This window comes from Bubalus bubalis, chromosome 23, assembly GCF_019923935.1.
Source record: "Bubalus bubalis isolate 160015118507 breed Murrah chromosome 23, NDDB_SH_1, whole genome shotgun sequence".
In the NCBI taxonomy this organism is placed as follows: domain Eukaryota; kingdom Metazoa; phylum Chordata; class Mammalia; order Artiodactyla; family Bovidae; genus Bubalus; species Bubalus bubalis.
Window position 1 is genome coordinate 18,616,396 of NC_059179.1, and position 22,320 is coordinate 18,638,715.

Consider the following 22,320-nt stretch of genomic DNA (forward strand, 5'->3'; position numbering starts at 1 on the left):
TGCTGATACAGCATAATGACCCCAGTGGCGGGGGGGGGGGGGGGGGGGGGGGGGGATCCATGACTTGTTCCAGTTGAAAAGGATTAGTAATGGATCCCTCAAAGGAGAAGAAACGTCACCAGATGAGAGACCAGAAACACCAAGCCCTGCCTCCCCTCTTACCCTCCTCCTAAGGGGGGCCCAGAGTGTGACTGCGCCAGACAGTCCCACTGCCCCCAGCTCATCCCCTTGGCCCAGGGGTGAATGCCTGACGGAAGATGGGCCAACCGGATTCTTTCCCTAGAAATCTGGGCGGGGACCACAGACACAAGGGGATCTGAGCTCCAAGGTCACAGGAAGTAAGAGAGGAGTGACCATGGTGTCAACCAAAGTCACAGTGGAACTGAGATGCTGCTGGTAAACCTAGGACACTGGTCTGCCGGGAGAAGTGGGACAATAAAGTAGATGGTCAGAAAAAACTAGAAATACCCCCTCACACCTCTGGTCCCCACTGTGCCTCGTTTCCTGTCAAGAGGAGCCCATGAGTCTGCTGCTGATGCCCTTACCATACCCCAGCCCACCCCACCCCCCCCACCAGCCTGCAGGTCCTGTTTCTGGAAGCAGGAATGCCCAAATGCTCCTCAGCCAGACCACTGGGAGAGTAAACAGATGTCTGGAATGCCAGATGCTCAAGTCACTGGATTGGGGATGAGAAGGATAGAAAAAATATTAGCAAGTAAGTCTTTAGGCACTTGTTCCTGTATCCTTCCCTATAACCATCACCAAGGGAAAAAATACAGGGTCCAGACACCAGGGACAAACATCCAGATCAATAAAAAGTCTTGTTTAATCATTTCTTCTCAGCATGTACCCTTTTTGAGATGACCTGAGCTGGAGAGGCATCAGGAAGTACTGTTGCTGGTCATGAGTTCAAGCTCTAGGCTGATCTACATGGGGAGTGCTGCACTGCCGTCCTCCCCAAAGTCCCATCGGCCTGCACACCTGTACTCACCGGTGGGCTTAAGAAATATCAAGAGGAAACAAAATGACAGTCTACAGACTGGGAGAAAATATTTGCAAATGATGCTACCGAAAGAGATTAATTTCCAAGGTATACAAACAGTTCATCCAGCTTAATATAAAAAAAAGTCCAATCAAAAAATGAGCATAAGCCCTAAATAGACTTTTTTCCAAAGAAGATATCCAGATGGCCAGCAGGCACATGAAAAGATGTTCAATATTGCTAATTATCAGAGAAATGCAAATTAAAACTACAGTGCGGTATCACTTCACACAGTCAGAATGGCCATCATTAAAGCATATATAAATAATAAATGCTGGAGAGGACGTGGAGAAAAAGGAACCCTCCTCCTACCCTGCTGGTGGGAATGTAAATTGGTATAGACACTATGGAGAAGAGTATGGAGGTTTCTTAAAAAAAAATACTAAAAATAGTGTTACCATATGATCCAGCAATCCCTGGGAATATACCCAGAGCAAACTCTAATTCAAAAAGATACATGTACCCCAATGTTCATAGCAGCAGTATACACAATAGCCAAGACATGGAAGCAACCTAAAATGCCCATCAGTAGATGAATGGACAAAGATGTGTATATATAGTTAGTTAGTGTTAGTCGCTCAGTCTGATTCTTTGTGACCCCATGGACTGTAGCCTGCCAGGCTTCTCTGTCCATGGGATTTTCTAGGCAAGAACACTGGAGTGGGTTGCCATTTCCTTCTCCAGGGAATCTTCCTGACCCAGGAAGAACTCAGGTCTCCTATATTGCAGGCAGATTCTTTACCATCTGAGCCACCAGGATATACAACAGAATACTACTCACTTATTAAAAAAGAAATGAAATAAAGCTTTTTGCAGCAACATGGATGGACCTAGAGATTATCATATTAGGTGAAGTAAGTCAGAAAGAGAAAGACAAACATGCTATAATATCATTTATATGTGAAATCCAAAGAAAATTATATAAATGAACTTATTTACAAAACAGACTCACAGACATAGAAAACAAACTTATGGTTAATTACTAAAGAGGATAGCAGGGGGCTGGAGGAGATATAAATTAGGAGTTTGGAATTAACATATACACACTACTATATAAAAATAAACAACAAGGACCTTCTATATTAAATATCCTATGATAAACCATTATGAAAAAGAATGTATATATATACATATATATATGGGTATAACTTGGCTATACAGTAGAAAGTAACATTGTAAATTGACTATACTTCAATTTTTCAATGGTTAAAAAGAAGAGGAGAGCTAGAGAAAATAGTCTCCCTTCATCCAGGCCAACAATGCTCTGCATAAGGACTGGCTTAGTTAGGGACTAGATAGATAGATGGATCAACATATACAGTATCCACATATACAGTAGAATATAATTCAGCCATGAGAAAGAAGGAAACCCTTCCATTTGTGACAGCATGGGTGGACCCCAGGGGATTATGCTAAGTGAAATAAGCCAAAGACAAATACTGCATGGTATCACTTACGTGTGCGTGTGTAAGTTGCTCAGTCATGTCTGACTCTTTGTGACCCCACAGACTGTAGCCCACCAGGCTTCTATGTTCATGGGATTTCCCAGGCAAGAATACTGGAGTGCCATTTCCTTCTCCAGGGGATCTTCCCAACCTAGGGATTGAACCTGGGTCTCCTAGGCAGATTCTCTGCCATCTGAGCCACCAGGGAAGCCTGCTATCACTTACATGAGGAATCTAAAAAAAAAGTCAAATTCATAGAAGCAGAGTAGAAAAGTGGTTGCCAGAGGCTGTGGGATGGACAAAGAGAGAGAGGTTGGTAACAGAGTACAATCTAATGTATGACATGATGACTATTGTTGACAACACAGTCCTAACATAATTGGAATTTACGGAAAAAGTAAAACTTGAATCCCTTCAATAATATGTGAGATAATGGATATGTTAAAGAACTAGATGGAAGCAGGGGATCCTTTCATCATGCATGTGTATATCAAATTATCACAGGACACACTTTAAGTAATTTCAATTTTGTTAATTATACCTTAGCAAAGCTGAAATTTAAAAATAAATTTAAAAGTTTTTAAAAATAAAATAAATGACGGAGGATCAAAGCAGTGTCCAGAACTTAACAGCAACAAGGGACTTGCTCCAAACCCTAGATGGTGAAGGGCATCCATGTGACCGAAGGGAAGAAAGTCAAAGCAGGTGAATAATGCTGGGAGAGTAGGGGCCAATGTGCAAAGGCCTAAGAGGGCTTAAGAAAAGGGAAAAGAAAAGCACAGAAGGAGACCAGGAGAAAAGATATTCAGGATGAATTTTTGCAGAGAGTTAACAGAAGCAGAAGATATTAAGAAGAGGTGGCAAGAATACACAGAAGAACTGTATAAAAAAGATCTTCATGACCCAGATAATCACGATGGTGTGATCACTCACCTACAGCCAGACATCTTGGAATATGAAGTCAAGTGGGCCTTAGGAAGCATCACTACGAACAAAGCTAGTGGAAGTGATGGAATTCCAGTTGAGCTATTTCAAATCCTAAAAGATGATGCTGTGAAAGCGCTACACTCAATATGCCAGCAAATTTGGAAAACTCAGCAGTGGCCACAGGACTGGAAAAGGTCAGTTTTTATTCCAATCCCAAAGAAAGGCAATGCCAAAGAATGCTCAAACTACCGCACAATTGCACTCATCTCACACGCTAGTAAAGTAATGCTCAAAATTCTCCAAGCCAGGCTTCAGCAATACGTGAACCATGAACTTCCAGATGCTCAAGCTGGTTTTACAAAAGGCAGAGGAACCAGAGATCAAATTGCCAACATCCACTGGATCATCGAAAAAGCAAGAGAGTTCCAGGTAAACATCTATTTCTGCTTTATCGACTATGCCAAAGCCTTTGACAGTGTGGATCACAATAAACTGGAAAATTCTTGAAGAGATGGAATACCAGACCACCTGACCTGCCTCTTGAGAAACCTGTATGCAGGTCAGGAAGCAACAGTTAGAACTGGACATGGAACAACAGACTGGTTCCAAATAGGAAAAGGAGTACATCAAGGCTGTATATTGTCACCCTGCTTATTTAATTTAATATGCAGAGTACATCATGAGAAATGCTGGACTGGAAGAAGCACAAGCGGGAATCAAGATTGCCGGGAGAAATATCAATAACCTCAGATATGCAGATGACATCACCTTTATGGCAGAAAGTGAAGAGGAACTAAAAATCCTCTTGATGAAAGTGAAACTGGAGGGTGAAAAAGTTGGCTTAAAGCTCAACATTCAGAAAATGAAGATCATGGCATCCGGTCCCATATTTCATGGGAAATAGATGGGGAAACCGTGGAAACAGTGTCAGACTTTATTTTTTTGGGCTCCAAAATCATTGCAGATGGTGACTGCAGCCATGAAATTAAAAGACACTTACTCCTTGGAAGGAAAGTTATGACCAACGTAGATAGCATATTGAAAAGCAGAGACATTACTTTGCCAACAAAGGTCTGTCTAGTCAAGGCTATGGTTTTTCCAGTGGTCATGTGTGGATGTGAGAGTTGGACTGTGAAGAAAGCTGAGCGCTGAAGAACTGATGCTTTTGAACTGTGGTGTTGGAGAAGACTCTTGAGAGTCCCTTGGACTGCAAGGAGGTCCAACCAGTCCATCCTAAAGGAGATCAGTCCTGGGTGTTCATTGGAAGGACTGATGCTGAAGCTGAAACTCCAATATTTTGGCCACCTCGTGCAAAGAGTTGACTCATTGGAAAAGACTCTGATGCTGGGAGGGATTGGGGTAGGAGGAGAAGGGGACGATAGAAGATGAGATGGCTGGATGGCATCACCAACTCGATGGACATGAGTTTGGGTAAACTCCGGGAGTTTGGTGATGACAGGGAGGCCTGGCGTGCTGCAATTCATGGGGTCTCAAAGAGTCGGACTCTACTGAGCGACTGAATTAAACTGAAAGTTGTGATAACTCCCATAAGAGGCAGCTCGGAGAAAGGACAGAACAAGAGAAAATGAGAGCTGCTGGGGCTCAGTCAGGACAAGGCCAGCTGCCCACCAGGGACCAGTAGCAGCATGGACCTTGTGTGCAAGAGCTGGCCCCCAGGCTAAGGGGTTGCCTAGGCTGCTGGGAAGGATCTTGTGCCTTCAGCCATCAAGGAAAGAAAAGTCAAACCACCCTGGATGTGCCTGGCACCAAAGGGCCAGCCTACCAGTTACAGGGGGGCTGACAGAGAAGGCCTAGCTCAAGCCCAAGGGTGGCAAAGGCCAGCAGAAGAGATCCTCACTGAGAGATCGTCTCCACCTCTGTGGAGAGACCTCCAGGTCAGAAGAAGGAAACAGGAAGTGACCAGAGAGACAGAACTGAAAGGGACAGTTCTGAAACTGGGGGGACAGAACTGAACGGGACAGAACTGAAAGTTAGAGCTCCACCCTAAAACAAAACCTGGAAAGCAGGATCCATGAGAAATTCTGTGGCTGCCTTCAGACCACCAGGCTTACCAAGAAGTGGCAATCAGGACAGAGGTGGAAAGAACCAGCCATATTTAATCAGAGGAGAGAGATCAAGCTCCAGGCTTCACAAGCACACCTCTCAGCACTCTGCAGCCCCATGGTGCTGACCCCCACCCAGCCCCCACCCCTTGTCTTACCCACTGCATCTCCAGACTTACCTGCACCGCCACCTACATGGGGTCCTATAAGCTTCTTTAGGGAAGAACCAGCAGCCCAGTATCTCACACAGTGCTCTGCTGGGCACGCAGAAGGTCCAAACCAATGTTTTTTCAGGTTTGTTAATGATAACTAAACCTCCCAACTCAAAATTAAAAAACCTGAAAACTCCTCAAAATTGAACAAAAGTACTGTCCTTGATTGTTCTAGGTACTTACAGAAAGCAAAGCGAAAAATCAAAAATTATTAAAAACCGATTTAGGGCTCAAAGTTAAGAAAATGTTTCTAATATGCAGATGTGTCCAACAGTGGAATTGGCTGCCCAAGGAGGTGATGAACTCCCCACTGGAAGTAGCCAAGCAAAGATTAAAAGACTATACATACGCTAAGAGGCTGCAGAAGAGATTCCTTAGGTAATCGCTAAGGTCCTGTCCAACCCAAGATCCCACAATTGTACAGGAGAACAATTACAGACATATCTGGTAAATCATGGAGCCACAGAATTGGCCACTACATTTTAAACTTGAAAGAAACACATTTACAACAAATAAAAGCATGACTTCTTGCTTTTAACAAGTTAGCAGCCCTCATTACTGAGTTGAAAATAGATCCAAGAAGGGCTTATTTGAATGAATAAACCTTCCACCCAAGGCAGGTTATCAAAGGCAGCAAAAGGTGCATGAGAACGGTCCTCCCTATAAAGTCTGGCATCATGACTGGCAAGTGTGCCCACCCCAAGAACATCACCACACCACACTGCCAGGGGCAGCACACAGAACTCGACAGACAACCAGTTCTATTAAGTGCTTGCCACGGAGAAATGTCCCTAAAAGCACTGCAGAAAGATGGCCTTAGATCACCCGGATGATGCCTGCCAGGTGAGGAGTGTGGGGGTCACGGTCATGGGAATGTCCAGGCTCCACTGACCACACACTGCTCCCCCACCCCCAACAGGCACGGGATAAGACCACAGAGAGAGCTTTCATCCATGGAGCGTCACTCACAGCCTCGACAGAGCCTGGTTATTCTGGAACAGCAGCTCTGGTAACGTGTGCAGCAGGTTCCGGTTGAGTCGTCTAAAAAAGAGAAGAGAGGAGAGGTTGGAAATGGCCAAGCTGTCCAGGAAATCCAAACGACTTTTCAAAAAGCACAGGGTTCAGAGTCAGAGGGCCCAGCGTTCAAATCCTAATGTGTCACTGTGTAACCCCAGGGAGTCACCTTCTCTGAGCCTCAGTTTCTTCATCTGTCAAGTGGGAAACCCACCATCCAACATTGGGGAGGATAAGAATAGAACATCTGAAAGCCCCTCAGTGGAGGACCTGACATGTCCTGGGCAGTCAGTAAAAAGGGCATCTTTCCTTCCATTATTCCCTCCATGCCCATCATTATCTTCACTTTAGATTTCTAAGTCCCTGTATAATGTATCAGGCACTGATTCAAATGTTATCTGTTTGTGAACTGGATACCTGACTACTCTTGAAATGTGAGATATACCCTAATGGGACAGGACTGACCACAGGGTTCTGATTCTTTATTGCTTTCATCCACATTTGGCTCAAGGATGATTCAACAGTTTTATTGCTTTAGGTATTTTTTTCAAATTGAAAATATCATTATAGATTTTTAAATTATTTATGAAAATGCATGCTTAATATTTTTTTAAAGCCTCAAATAGTAGAAGAGAAAGCATTAAGCCACCTGAATTTTTCTTACTCAACAATTTGCAGATATCTTTCCATGCCAGACAGGCTTCCCTGGTAGCTCAGACTGTAAAGAATCTGCCTGCACAAGAATATACAATGGAGAAAAGACAATCTCTTTAACAAGTGGTACTGGGAAAATTGGTCAACCACTTGTAAAAGAATGAAACTAGAACTCTTTCTAACACCATACACAAAAATAAACTCAAAATGGATTAAAGAGCTAAACGTAAGATCAGAAACTATAAAACTCCTAGAGGAAAACATAGGCAAAACACTCTCTGACATAAATCACAGCAGGATCCTCTATGACCCACCTCCTAAAGTAATGGAAATAAAAGAAGAAAAAAAAAATATGGGACCTAATTAAATTTAAAAGCTTTTGCACAACGAAGGAAACTATAAGCAAGGTGAAAAGACAGCCTTCAGAATGGGAGAAAATAATAGCAAATGAAGCAACTGACAAAGAATTAACCTCAAAAATATACAAGCAGCTTCTGCAGCTCAATTCCAGAAAAATAAATGACCCAATCAAAAAATGGGCCAAAGAACTAAATAGACATTTCTCCAAAGAAGACATACAGATAGCTAACAAACATATGAAAAGATACTCAACATCACTCATTATCAGAAAAATGCAAATCAAAACCACAATGAGGTACCATTTCACGCCAGTCAGAATGGCTGTGATCCAAAAGTCTACAAGCAATAAATGCTGGAGAGGGTGTGGAGAAAAGGGAACCCTCTTACACTGTTGGTGGGAATGCAAACTAGTACAGCCACTATGGAGAACAGTGTGGAGATTCCTTAAAAAACTGGAAATAGAACTGCCATACGACGCAGCAATCCCACTCCTGGGCATACACACTGAGGAAACCAGAATTGAAAGAGACATGTGTACCCCAATGTTCATCACAGCACTGTTTATAATAGCCAGGACATGGAAGCAACCTAGATATCCATCGGCAAACAAATGGATAAGAAATCTGTGGTACATATATACAATGGAGTATTACTCAGCCATTAAAAAGAATGCATTTGAATCAGTTCTAATGAAGTGGATGAAACTGAAGCCTATTATACAGAGTGAAGTAATTCAGAAAGAAAAACACCAATACAGTATATTAATGCATATATATGGAATTTAGAAAGATGGTAACGATGACCCTATATGAGAGACAGCAAAAGAGACACAGACGTATAGAACAGTCTTTTGGACTCTGTGGGAGAGGGAGAGGGTGGGATGATTTGAGAGAATAGGATTGAAACATGTATATTATAATATGTGAAAAAGATCACCAGTCCAGGTTCAATACATGAGACAGGGTGCTCAGGGCTGGCGCACTGGGATGACCCTGAGGGATGGGATAGGGAGGGAGGTAGGAGGGGGGTTCAGGATGGGGAACACATGTAAACCCATGGCTGATTCATGTCAATGTATGGCAAAAACCACTACAGTATTGTAAAGTAATTAGTCTCCAATTAAAATAAATTAATTAATAAAAAAAAAGAATCTGCCTGCAAAACAGGAGACCCGGGTTCGATTCCTTGGTCAGGAAGATCCCTTGGAGAATGAAACAGCTACCCACTCAAGTATTCCTGGAGAACTCCATGGACAGAGGAGCCTGGCTGGCTATAGTCCATGGGATCGCAAAGAGTTAGACGAGTTAGACACAACTGAGTGACTAACACTTTCACACTTTCACTTTCTTTTCCATGCCAGACAATAGAGAATGACAAATCTATTTTTAATTATGTTACTTTTAGTATGTCCATCATTTCTAATTCTTCTATAGCTGGAAGATTATTTAGTACTATAGACATAGGCAGGAGTAAGAAGTTTGGTTCTGGAATGTGGCCTTATAGACAATGCAGAAAAAATTCAGACTTGTCTGAGGAAGGCAGTGAAGTTTAACCTGACTCATCTTGACACCTTCGGTAACCAATTCTCTGACACTGGAGTGCAGGATTCCTGCCCAACAGGCTGTGGGAGGTGGGGGGAAAGACACTTACAAAGTACGAAACTTTGCCACTCACACCGTGTCTGTGGACTACCTGCAGGAGCATCACCTAGGAAGCTGGTGAGAGAGGCGTGTCCCAGGCTACCCCAGACCTGTTGATTCGGGCTCTGCATCTCAACCAGATCCCCAAGGGTTCTGAGTGCACATCAAGGCTGAGAAGCACTGCAGTCTACTGTGTGTGGGGGTGCTCAGTCGTGTCTGACTCTTCAACCCCACGGACTGTAGCCCACCAGGCTCCTCTGTCTATGGGATTTTCCAGGCAAGAATACTGGAATGGGTTGACATTCCCTCTTCCAGGGGATCTTCCTGACCCAGGGATCAAACCAGAGTCTCCTGCATCTCCTGCATTGGCAGGTGGATTCTTTAGCACTGAGCCACCAGGGAGCCCCTAGTCTACCATATATTTTGAATTTCCCACAACCATCTCCTTTAATAGCTCTAGAGGATGATAAACTAACTGGGCAAAAGCTTTCTTCTGCTGGGAGGGAGGAGGAAATATAATTTGACAAGCTGAGTCTCATTGGTCTGTGGTTACCTCCTAGGAGGTCACCTTTCATCTGACATGTGAGAAAGGTACCATTTTCCAACACAGGACAGTTAGAGTTACAATCTTAGACCAGCTGGAAGAAGTTTACTTTAAAGGTCAGGATCCTAGGGAAACACATCATTGCCTTGGGGGGAATAAAGGACCACCAATGTAATCCTTAAAGCAACAGGAGTAGATATCAGATCGATCCAATTTCCTTAAGCTCATCCAATAAATTAATCCTATATTTACACTGCATGGTAATCACTGGGTTTTGTTTTCCCCTAAGACTTTCTCACTTTTCTGGCTTCAGTTTCTGAAAAACACTTAAAAGGAAAAGACATTCAACTGCTAAAGTGGAAAATCAAAGGACACCAAAGGAGGGACCCAGCATGTGGAGTGACCTGCAGAAAGCTAAGAAAAATGACAGGGGTAGTAAGGCCCCGACCGGCCTCATTCGTGCCAGGCACTGGGATAAACGCATTGTAGGCACTACCTCAGCATTGGAGGGGAGGCAGAAGGGAAAGCTGACTTTCTCTCTTTTGAGTACAAAGCATGCACATAACCTCCCATCTCCTCCCTGAAATGACCCGGGAGAAAGTTTGACCATCGCCATCTCACCACGTGGCTGGGCTCTCAGATTCTGAGGATATGTTTGTAGGCCTGGCTGAGCTGTCTCTTTGATAGCTGAGGGGAGTGAGATGTGCATGACTCCCCCAAGTCACCACCGAGTGGGAGAAGTTTCCGTGGCTCTCACCCCACATTACATGTGCTCCTCCCCCTCAGCCCACTCGGAGTGACTGAGTGCTCTGCCCCCTTCAACATCAAACAACCAAGCCCAGTGACCCACCATCCTCACGGCCGGCAGCACCACCCGCGTCTGCTTCTGCGCTCAAGTCTGTAACTACTTGAAAGAACCAATCATGTCTGTTCCCAAACCTGCTTATGCCAGAGGTACTTATAATTATATAAATGAATGATGATTACATAGATGAATGAAACACTAGTGTGAAAAGAGAGTCATCTCTAGAAGAGCTGGTTGGCTGCCTTGGAAAGAATCACTATAACAAAAGATGCTAACTAAAGAGTTGTTGGGTAAAAGACTGGGGGGTGGCAGGGGGAAGTCATAAAAGAAATTCACAATTTCCCAGCCAGATTGCTTCCAAGGGCCCTCTAAAAATCTCACTCTGCCTTAAAGAAACTAAAAAGTAAGACATTGGCAAATATTGAAAGAAAAAAAAAAAACAAAACACGGAGCCAGGTCAGTAAATGCACATTTATAAGTTTTCACATCAAATGGATAGTTTCTATGACTCCCTAGTTTATCCAGCTTTTATGATTAACTGATCCACCACTGGTCTCCAACAAGTCAGAGGAGAGGGTGTGGGCCGTCCACAGCCGGCACTGGACTCCCCGGGGACAGAGCTGCCACATACCGCAGGAACAGTCTGCTGTGCAGCTGCTGGTGACTCACCCAGGAAGAAAGAATAGGAAAAGGAGAGAAGGGACAAAAGTCTCCAGCTTCACGTCATGACTCAAAAAAGAGGATCCCGCCCACCCTTGGGTGTCAGCAGCAGGTGTGGCGAGGACCACCAGTCCTGACTACACTCCCGCCCACCTCTTCTCCTCCCACAGGGCATGGCAGCCCCGGAGCCAGAGCTGAAATGGGTAAGGACCAAATCATCCCACACAGAGAGGTCGTGAGCACGTCTTTTGCTCTGAGCCTTGGAAAGAAAATAAACATGGGACGAAATATCTGTTGTAGCTCTGGGTTCCTTATGGCTCGGTTTTAGACCCGGATAAGAAAAAGTTCAGCTTGGTTTTTCTCCAGGCTGCAGGAAAGCGATGAGACAATCATCTTCTTTCCATTTACTTAATACCTCATTTTCTTTGAAGTAAAAGAGGAAAGTGAGGTGTTAGATTACAGCCATTAAGTGCTCAGGCTTTGGCGGCAAAATGATCTGGATTCTAATCCCCTCTTCTGCATTTAATCACTTAATAATCATTTAATAAGGCAAGTGCCTTAACTTCTGTGCACCTCCGCTTCTCATCTGAATGACACCGCTGACCACAGTGTTGTTTTAAGGATTAAATGAGATATTGGAGGACAAAGTATTTATCTTGGTGCCTGGCATAGAGTAAGGCAATCGATAAAAGCTATAATTATCATCATAAACTCACTGGGGGAAAAAAAATCCACAAAAAAGGAAAGCACAAAGAATAAAATTAAAGTTAGCTGTTATTCCACCACTCAAAGTAATGAGAGCTAACAATCTCAATTATTTTCTTCCTCTTGTATTCTGCACACATACAAGTTGATTTCGTTTAAACAAAAGTCACTTCCTCCCTTTCCCACTTAACATTATATTAAGTGTGGACACATTCCTATGGCCTTAACAGTTCTTCAAAAATGCAGTTTTATACCTTACATCTCCACCAGAATGGCTGTTTCCAACTTTTATTATATTTAACAATGTGCAGTGAATACCCTGATATACATATTTTCACTTCTGTTTCTGATTATTTCCTTAAAATAAAATGGACTTTCTGATTCAAAAGGCATGAACTCTTGACCCCTGCAGCCAAACCAAAGCAGAAAAATGAGGCAGTGGCCAACCCCACCTCACCCATACCACATTCCTTTTTTTTCTCATTATTGTCAATCTGAAATGCAAAAATTGATCAAGAACTATTTTCAAACTCAAAAGCCCCCAAAGGAACAAAGGATGCAAATCAGAGAATAGCACCTTCAATTCTGTGCTGTGGCCCCAAGCACCCCAGACACTGCTCCTGGGGCGTCCCTGCAGTTGGTCCCCTGGGCACCAGTGCTTCCTTTCAAGCCACACAAATCAATGGCTGGTTACGTCTCAAGTATAAGGTTATAGGAAGGAATTTCGTTTCCTCTGCACTGTGTGGATTTTTTGCCATGATGTATTTTCAGGGAAAAACAGCAGAGATCGCTGTGCTTAGAATGTGGGGTGGGGACCTCTCCAGCTGTCTTTGCCATCATCTCACGATGACGCTGCAACCCCTTTCACACTGCCGCTGCCCCTAGCCCCTCTGCAGGCAGGAGGCAGGCTGGGTGTGCTGCACTGGCTCCTCCCACCAGGCTCAACCTGCTTCAGCCCCTCTGCCAGCCCCCACCGCCCTCCTGAGCCAGCACCCATGGATACTCACAGCCGCTCCAGCTCCTTCATGTCATCAAAAGCCCCTCGTTCCACCACTCCAATCTGGTTCTCCATCAGCTGCCTGGGGAAGCAAAGAGACAAGGACAGCTCCAGGATGGTGGACAAGGACTCCTAGAAACAGCTGGCACAAGGGAGTGAAACAGGAGCAGTGCCCGAGACCACACATTCCTGAGCCCTGGCCTGAGTTAACACTTCTTCCCAGCTCCACAAATTTCCAACACAGGCTCCTCAGCACACTCAGCCATGACAGCAATTTGTGCTTCCAGCCCTGACCAATACTGACCCTCTGAAGCTGTTAGCATGGCAGAAGGCCATGGGGAACCAGAGCATTAGGCCATTGCTCCAAAGGCAAGCTCAGGGAAGCTGGTGCCCAGACAGCAGGGGCTAGCTCTGCACTCCTGGTGCACATGCCCTTCTCTGGCTCAGAAGGCACATGTCCACGGGGCAGAGCAGGGGGAACCGACCAGTAGCAGGGGGAAGGGAGCTTGTGCCAACTGGGCACAGCCCACACATGCAGCAAACACACTCTGCAGTTGGCAAACGACACCCCCTCTGCCAGCGCCCCCACTCTGCCTGGCCACATCTGCTGCCAACTGAACCACCTGGCTTGGGGGAACTCTGCCCCTCCTCACTGCCAACGCTCCCTGAAACCCAGAGCATCTGGCTGACAGGGCAGCATTTTTCACCAGCAGATCACTTGCTGCACAGTAATTTCTGAGCTCATCGAGTATGTCTTTCTCCCATGTTTTCCCCTCCCTCCCCTCAAGCAGGTGGCTTATGGGGTCCCACAAGGACCTCAGATGAGGTTTGGGGCAGGGCAGAGGGCAGAAGCTGCTACCGGACACTTCTCTTCCTCTGCTTTGTGTCCAAACACCTGGGCTGTTGAGGAGGTTACACTGGAGGCTGGGGACTGGGTGTGGGGGTGGGGTAACATCAAGATGGAAAGGGGGCTTCCCCAGACTCAGAGGATGTTCCTGGAGCCTGGGAAGGGGTCAGAGTCAGGTGTTCTGGAGAATCAGAAACCCCTTCCACAGTGATGGACAGCTATGATCCCAGAAGGATCAACCACAGGCTCACCAGCTCCTCCAAAGATCTTCCGAGCCACAAAGTCAATCGCTCTGAAAGAGCTAGGGCCCAGGACCCCTGCATTACCCCGGGAGTAGGGAATGAGGGACCCTAGGACCATAATGAATTTCCTTGCCAGCGAGGTGGGATGTTGAAACTGGCCCAAAGTAGAAACTGAGTTGAAGTAGAGAAAATAAAGAACTGCAGTTCTTCCCTGCACACCGGAGTTTGTAAGCTGAGACATTCAAAGCAGGAGAGGTGAAGGGATCCACCCCTTCCCCTCACTCCTCACCCCTGCCCAGCCTGACAAGGCAGGTGCCATGGGTAACTCCTTTGCTGGCTGGTGGCCAAGCCCAACAAAGCCATACCTGCCACCTCCAATGACTGCCACTGCCAGCCACCTGAAGGGGTCACCTCTGTCCTCAGCTGCCCCCGTAACTTCCTCCTCAAATCAAAGTATCTGTGGCCTCGCTGGGAAGTCTTTCTGGGGCACAAGTTCAAAAGAGCTGTGGAGACTCTTATAGACTGCATCGGGCCATTCTCCTCCCCAGAATTCATACATGGAAGTTCTTGGGATTCTGTTTAGAGGTAATGCCTTCAGGTACAGAATTAAGGCTAAATGAGATCTTAAGGGTGAGGCCCTAGTCTGACAGGACTGGTGTCTTCATAAGAAGAAGAGACACAGAGATATCTCTGTGCACACACACAGGAAAGGATACTTGAGGACACAGCAAGAAGATGGCCAGGAGCAGAGGCCTCCCCAAACCAACCCCGATGGCATTCTGGCCTTAGACTTCTAGCCCCCAGAACTGTGAGAAAATTAATTTCTGTTGTTTAACCACCCAGTCTGTGGCTTTTTGCTATGGCAGCTTGAGCAGACCTGGTCTTCCCTCACCCCAGCAGCCAGCCAATGGACAAGGCAGACCCATCTGCCCAGGCCCTGCCAGGCAGTGACCACTGGTACCCGCTCCACACCCAGTTTTCTCAGTTATGTGTGAGGCAGTGGCCACTCTGGGTCAGGACTTAGCAGCACCTTGACATGTTGCTCACGTCACCCCAAGACTGACTACACAGGGGAGGGGCCCCGCTGGCCTACAGCCCTACGATCCACAGCCAGGGCTCTACCATGAGACCACATGAGCAGGGAGGGCAGGAGAAAGGTTACAAGGGGCGGCATCTCATACTCACAGCACCCGCAGCTGCTTGAGTCCCACGAAGTCGTTCTTGTGGATTCGAGTGATGTTGTTGCCATTGAGTTCCCTGGTGGAGGAGAGGAGAGAGGGAGATGGTGAGCTGCCCATGGTGGGCCTCAGGCTGGCGCTCAGCTCCAGGCTGCCTCTCCACATGGCTCAGTCATCTCACCAATGAGACTGGGTGCTTCCAGCCAAGCTCCAGGACCCCAAGTCTATGTTGTCCTAGCAAGCTGGGGGGCTTCCCTGGTGCTCTAGTGGTTAGAAGTCTGCATTTCCACTGCTGGGGGCATGGGTTCAATCCCTGGTCAGGGAACTAAGGTCTCTCATGCTGAGTAGTGCAGCCAAAAAATAAAAAATAAATAAAAAATTTTTAAAAATAAACTAAGACCTCTTTGCAGCAGATGTTCAACCAACAGGAACACTTAGGGCCCAGGCTCACTACTGGGAGTGCTCCAGAACCCCAAATCATGGCTTTTGCCTTGGAATAGCTCAGTCTCATTGAAAAGACAAGACATTCACACAGGAAAGAACTTGGAAATTAGTTAGAGAGGCTCTTCAGGCAGAATCGCGACTGAGCCTCAGTTTCCTCATCTGTAAACTGGGGATAATAACTGTTTATCTCACAGGATTAAAATAAGGCATAAACAAGTAAAGAGCGTGGCCCACACATGGAAAGCGCCCCTTTGGGGGTACCGCTACCATCACCTGGCGGCCCTGGCTCCCACGAGTCATCCATATTCAGAGCAGGAGACAGCAGAGAGGACCGTGACACTAAAGGAGCTGAGAAAGTGGGGCTCAAGCTGAGGCCCCAAAGACAAGGCAGAGCCACTGCAAGAGAGATGGTGCGAACGTTCCAGGAAAGGAGAAAATCCGGAATGTGTGGCTATCAGGGGAGGAAACAGGCTGAAGGTTGGGAGCCATGGGAAGCAGGATTGGGGGAAGGTGGGTTCTGATTGAAGCAGGCCTGAGAAAGCAAGCAGAGGACAGACAGGGAGCCAGCGTGGCTCCGGACAGGAGCTGCTTGAGACCAGTGCTGCAGAGGGGACAGGAGGACAAGGCCCATGCAGGGAGCCCTGATCCCACGACTTCAGTGGCTCCTCCCCTCACACCGTCCTGGCCTCCAGCTCTTCCTCCCTCCCAAGGCCATGCTCCTCCCTCGCCCTCCCAATCACGCCCTGGGCACCCTGGACATAGACCCCACCCCAGAGGCCGACTGGCCTCACCTCCTTCCCCCTTTCACCCAGCCTCCCAGGAAAGCTCACTCAGCCTCTGCAGGCCATTCCTCTTCACGGGAACCTGCTCCAGCCTCAGAAAGGGAAGCCACTCCAGGGGTCAGGCACTCCACTCCTAAGAGAGTTTGTCCATGGAGCCACACACAGCGGACTCTCACTCAGGCCCAGCTCCAAACCCAGCTATCACCTTCACACCTGACCTGTCTTCCTGTGCAGCCCCGTGCTCCCAGTCACATGGCCTCCTCCTCTTTCTCACCATCATCATGGTCCCCAACATACTTAACAACAACCCAAGAGCACCCATCCCAACACACGCACACACATACACACACACACACACACACACGCGCGCGCACACACACACACACACAGAGTTACCTGCAGCCCAGTCTCCTCATTTACCAACTTTGGTCAAAGGTTCCAGCTATAGCCACTGTCCCAAGCCAAGTCCAAGCTACTTTGAAAAACACCAAGCTCCCTTTCCTAAAAGTGTTTTGGAAGTGTGATGTTCTAGAGTTGCTTCCACCAAAACCAAGGTGATATTGGTTTCCACACACTCTAGGAGCTGGGCTTTGTGTGCACCCTCACAAGATGCTGGAAGGCAGTTACTGTGTCTTACAGATGAGAAAAGAGTCTCAGGTGCAGCACCTTCAACGAGGTCACATCCGGTGATGAAAGAGCAGGGATCCCAACCCGTGGTCATTGGATCCTGGAGCCCAGCCTTCTTCCTCCCACCAGGCCAGGGTCTCTCCCCAGGTTGACAAGCCGGTAATTCATTCAACCCATCACTGTCTCTGCCTTTCCCCTGAGCCTGGCTCCTGATCCTTCAGAGCAGCTGGAAAAACTCTTTCCCTGCTCCTTACCTCTTTTCTAACAGGATCTCTCTAAGGGGCTTGAGGCCTGTCCAAGGTAACAGAGCCCTTCCTGCTCTAAAAGCTAGAGATGGCTTCTCCACTCGAGACGGGTTCTTTTGAAAGTAAAGGACTCTTTTTGTTGAACTAAACACTCTCCCCTGAAACAGCCACCTCTGAGCCTCTCTTTGAGGCTCCTTCTGCAACACGACCCTGCTTCAAACAATGAGAATGTCTTCTTGAAGTCCTGAAACCTGGTCCCCTCCTTTGGGCTGTCCTGTTGAAACTTTCATCCCTGAACCCCAAACCTCAAGGTTGTTGATTATAAAGTTACATTAGCTTTGATTATAAGCACAAAAATATGAAATTTAAGTGGAGGGCGACAGAGCAGCACTTCGTTAAGTTTCAATGCCTCTGTGAAACTGAATGCCATGCAGCCATTGAAAAATGGTAGAGATTCCCTTGTGTTGACCAGAGAAGACTCCTTGATGCAGCACTTGGGAAAAGAGTCTCAATACAGCTTGCACGCCCTGAGCCCCCTTATGTAAAAACTCACAGGCTATAAGTAGAGATGCACAGAATGAGTTTGCTGGGGGCGATTTGCCACATTCCTTTTTTCTACGTTGTTTGAATTTTTAAGAGATCTATATGTTTTTAAGCCAATAAAATAGGCAAGTTATGGCACTGAAAAATAAGAGCAATATGTGTACTTTATTGAATTTTTTCAATTTCCTGAAGAATAAAGAAAAAATTCAAATCATGCATAAGCTCATCACCCAGAAAGAACCCCCTGTTAATATTCTGGAATATTTTCTCTCAAGCCTTTGGATACAAGTTTTATATTGTGGAGATAATTTGACAAATATTTTTTGAAGACTTGCTATTCGCAAAGCCATTTTGCAAGGTTCTAAAGATACAACAGTGAGACGTAAATAGTATACACATCTTCTACAATGTCATCCCCTGCTCAATCTCCACTTATGATTTTGATCGAAATGAAGGATCCCCTTCATTGGATATATCAAGTAAAGGGGCATGCCCTGATTCCTTGTTACTGGAACACATGGACTGTTTTGATATTGTTCAATAATAAATAATACCACATAAAGTTCAGTGGGCATTTGGGAGGAATATGTTCCTGGAAACGGAATTACTCAGCCAAAGGTCATGAGAAATCTGTTGAATTTTACAATCATTCACTCATTCCTTCTCATGGCAACCATGGTTCATCAAGCAATTGACTACAATAATTATTCAATTCACAGACGGCAAAATGAAGCAAAGACAGATGTTAAGACGTGTCTGAACAAGGCAGAGCCCAAATGGAGCTTAGAATCCCTGAGGATGGAACTCCCATATGCAGGCAGACTGCGGAGGAGGGTCGAAGGGGACTGGTGATGATGCTGTTATTTATCTGCCTCTCTCCTCGCCTTTGCCACCAGGCTCCACTGAGCAGACTCTGGGGTGCATTCCTCAGCCATCAATGGACTCCAACCTCTCCTCCTCACTTCCTGCACCCCCTCTCCACTCCAGAAAAGACCTGGGACAGGCAGACAGAGGAGGACAATGGTGCAGACAGCAGAGCAAACACAGCCCTTCTCTCTGGAGGCCCTGCTGGTGGCTTCCAGGCAAGAATGTCGACAGAGGTCCGCCCACCCGCTCCCGGCCTCCCCCATCAGCCTTGCTCTCTAACCCAGAGTTAAACCGAGTGCCTCTTCTCAAGGGAGAGCCCTCAAGAAGACAGCCTGTGAGGCGGTCGCAGCTCTCATCGGGCTCCAGGTCCCGGGCTGCAGCTTAAGAAGTTATAACGGCCACTTAGCCTGACAGAATGGCCTCCACTGTCCCCATTCTCTCCCCACAACCAAGCGGCCCACCAGGATCGAGTTTTCAACCTGGCAAGGCCACTTCCCCTGGAACCCTCCGCACAGGCTGCTGGAATGAGGCAAGGAGGTCATTTTTCGCCAGTGCCTGATTCCTATAACAGGTGGTCTTGAGTGTTGCCATGGAGACCCCTCCCCGGCAAGCCGCCTGGGAAAAACCGGAGAAACTACTGTGACCTTCAGACCTTTGCATCCAGAGCAGCCAAATGGGGTGGGCCCTCTCTGAGGGCAATTCCCAGCCTCGCTTCTCAGGAAGAAGTTAGGACGCAGCGCTACCCTGGGCTACCCAAGGTTCCTGCCACCAGAGCCCACATCCAGCACTTCTCTCTACTGGGCACCTCTGTGTGCAGGCTCTGAGCCACCTCTAAGCATACTTCATTTCATCTCACCACACAGAGTAGCCTATGAGATGAATCATGTTGATAAGGAAACTGAGGCAGAAATTGGTGACGAAATTTCCCCCGTGCCACGCAGCTCATAAGCAGTGGGGTTGGGACGAAACCACATCCAGGCCACTGCACGTCCAGCTCTTTCCCCTTCATCACAAGGTCTTGCATTGCTGGATTCTGTCTATCCCACCCCTCACTTTGAGCAACCGTGCCTTGGACAGAGCTGAGAACAACTTAGATAGGACATCCTGGAGCCCTATGATAAGACCATGGGCTCTACCCAAGCAACACTGTCAGGTGGCTAAGAGCTCGGGCTTCAAAGCAGATTATCCGGCTTCAAATTCCTGCTCTACCGTTGCTAGCTGTGTGACCTGGGCACAAAGTTCAACTTCTCTGTGCCTCAGGTTCCCCATTTGTAAAATGAAGACAATGATAACACCCACCTCTTAGAGATGTGGTGAGGTTTAAATGAATGACTTGACTACGTCTAAAGCACCAAGAGCAGTGCCTGGCATACATAAATGCTCTCTACATCAATATTGCCTGATGTGATTACTCTTACTACTACTGTTGGTGCTGTTTTGTTTCCCACAAGGACCATAGCCCCACTAGAAGGCTGGTGCTGGCCTAGCTGGACCACGCTGAGCAGGGAAGAGGCAGCTGCTCCTGCCCTGCAGACCCTCAGATGCTGCAGACACCCTGAGACGGTCTTCCCTCTTCCAAAAGTAATGAGTCTGCATCCATCCTCCTCCCCGATCCTTCTCACCAGGAGGAAAGACACTCCAGTGGCAAATGGCTCTGATTCCCATCTGTTCCTGTGTGGTCTCAACCTGAAAGGAAAACCTCGGTGGTAAAAGATTTTGGAGAAAATCCTTTAAAGCAAAATTACCAAGGAAAAAACAAAAACACACCAGGATTTCTTGAATCCTCTCAGGAAACAAGAATCTGATCCCTAGCGTCTGGATGTTTGTGATAAACCAAAAGAAACCCTTGGATTTCCTAAAGCTGCACGAGTAAACACCCTGGGCCCCTCTTGGGGTATTCTGGGGGCTCCTCGAACTTCACAAGCATTTCTCACGGCGCCGGGGATGGGGGATGGGGGTGAGGACCACCACTCCTGGCGCTGGTTCCCCCATCAAGGGCCAAAATCTACAGTGGTGATGGGGAGGCTCAGCACCGTCTAAGTTCCCTTCCTGCCAGGTCTCCAAAAACTGAACACACACTCTGTGAATAAGCCTCGAGGCTGAGGGACTGTATTTCTTAGTTCCTTTGAAATCCTACCCTGGCCAAATCCATAGCCCTGAGTGTCTGTATAGTCAAATGGGAGAACCCAGGGAAGGAAGAACTTCCCTGCCCAGCTGCTGCCCCCACAGCAGCGGAGGGGCCCCCCACCCCCACCTGCGGGTGGATGGGCTGCAAGGCGCGCCCAGGGTCACACAAGCAGTCTCCCCTCATTCCCTCTGGCTCCCTTCCAATCTGTTCTCCAGGCCACAGCCAGAGTGATCTTTTCAAGATGCAAATCTGATCATGTCACTCCCCACTTAAGCCCTTCAATGAACCCCTATTGCTCTTGGAATCAAGACAAAATCTCCTTAACATGGACTTCAAGCTCTCATGTGGCTGCCCCCATGTTCCATATTCCAATTGGTGCCCTCGGATGGCAGGGCCTTTGAATTTGCCATTCCCTCTGCCTACACATTCCCTCCTTCCTCATTGACTAACTAAATCCTCCCAATTGGTCCAGCCTCCCCACACATGCCCACAGGGCACTCCCTCTGCTCTGCAGCCCCCATCAGGGGCAATTTTACATGGATCTGGGGGGTTCCTTGACTGATGTCTCTACCCCCCTGCCATGAGGGTATAAGCTCCCTGAGGACACAGGAGGTCAGTTTTTCCTCATTATTGTATCTCCAGGGCCTAACACAGTACATGCACTCAATACCTGAGAAGATGTCTCAGTAGGTATTTCTTGAATCCAAGAATAAATTGCATTAAAACTGACATATTCCAAATAGCATTGGGTTGGGTGGGTTTTCCACGTTTCTCAACTCCTTGACTCAAAAAAAAAAAAAAAAGAAAAAGAAAACTGACACTAATTATGAAATACTCTCCCCAAATGGGCATCCACCAAGGAAAGCTTTACAAGCAGAGAACACTGCTGTTTCACCAACAACCGTTCCATAGCCCACAGGTTAAAAGGCTGATTTTTCCTCAGTCCATTTATTAGAAAAATACCAGCCCCCTGGCTTCAGCCGCCCTGCTCCTCCACTTTCAACAACCAGCCCTTCTGTCTCAGGGCCTTTGCTCTCCTCCTCCCCACCAACACCCACAGCTAGCTCAGCCCTCATGTCCTACAGGCCTCAACTCAAATGTCCCTTCCTCTCCACCACCTCCTCAAAGACCTCACTTAGCTCCTCCTCCAGATCTAAAGGTGTGTTTAATACGAGGTCCTTTGGTAACGGCCAGCCTCCCCTGACAGGCTATGAGAGGCAGAGGCCACATCTGTAAGCCATCACCTGTGAGGGTGCCTGGCACACAGTAGATGTTCACTAAGTAGAAGCCGGAAGAACAATCCTGCCCAAGGAGCCTGGTTGCTCCCCACACATTGCAGCTAAGGCCTG

General features: G+C 47.1%; 1 protein-coding gene across 1 annotated transcript in view; it reads right to left on the bottom strand.

Moving 5' to 3' along the window:
• SLIT1 (slit guidance ligand 1) overlaps positions 1-22,320 on the bottom strand; it is a 178,481-nt gene that overhangs the window by 142,864 nt on the left and 13,297 nt on the right. The window contains exons 2-4 of the mRNA XM_025274439.3: positions 15,343-15,414; positions 13,079-13,150; positions 6,659-6,730 (exon numbers count right to left, since the gene is read on the bottom strand). Coding sequence (XP_025130224.2) covers positions 6,659-6,730; positions 13,079-13,150; positions 15,343-15,414 — 216 coding nt within the window. The remainder of the gene's footprint in view (positions 1-6,658; positions 6,731-13,078; positions 13,151-15,342; positions 15,415-22,320) is intronic.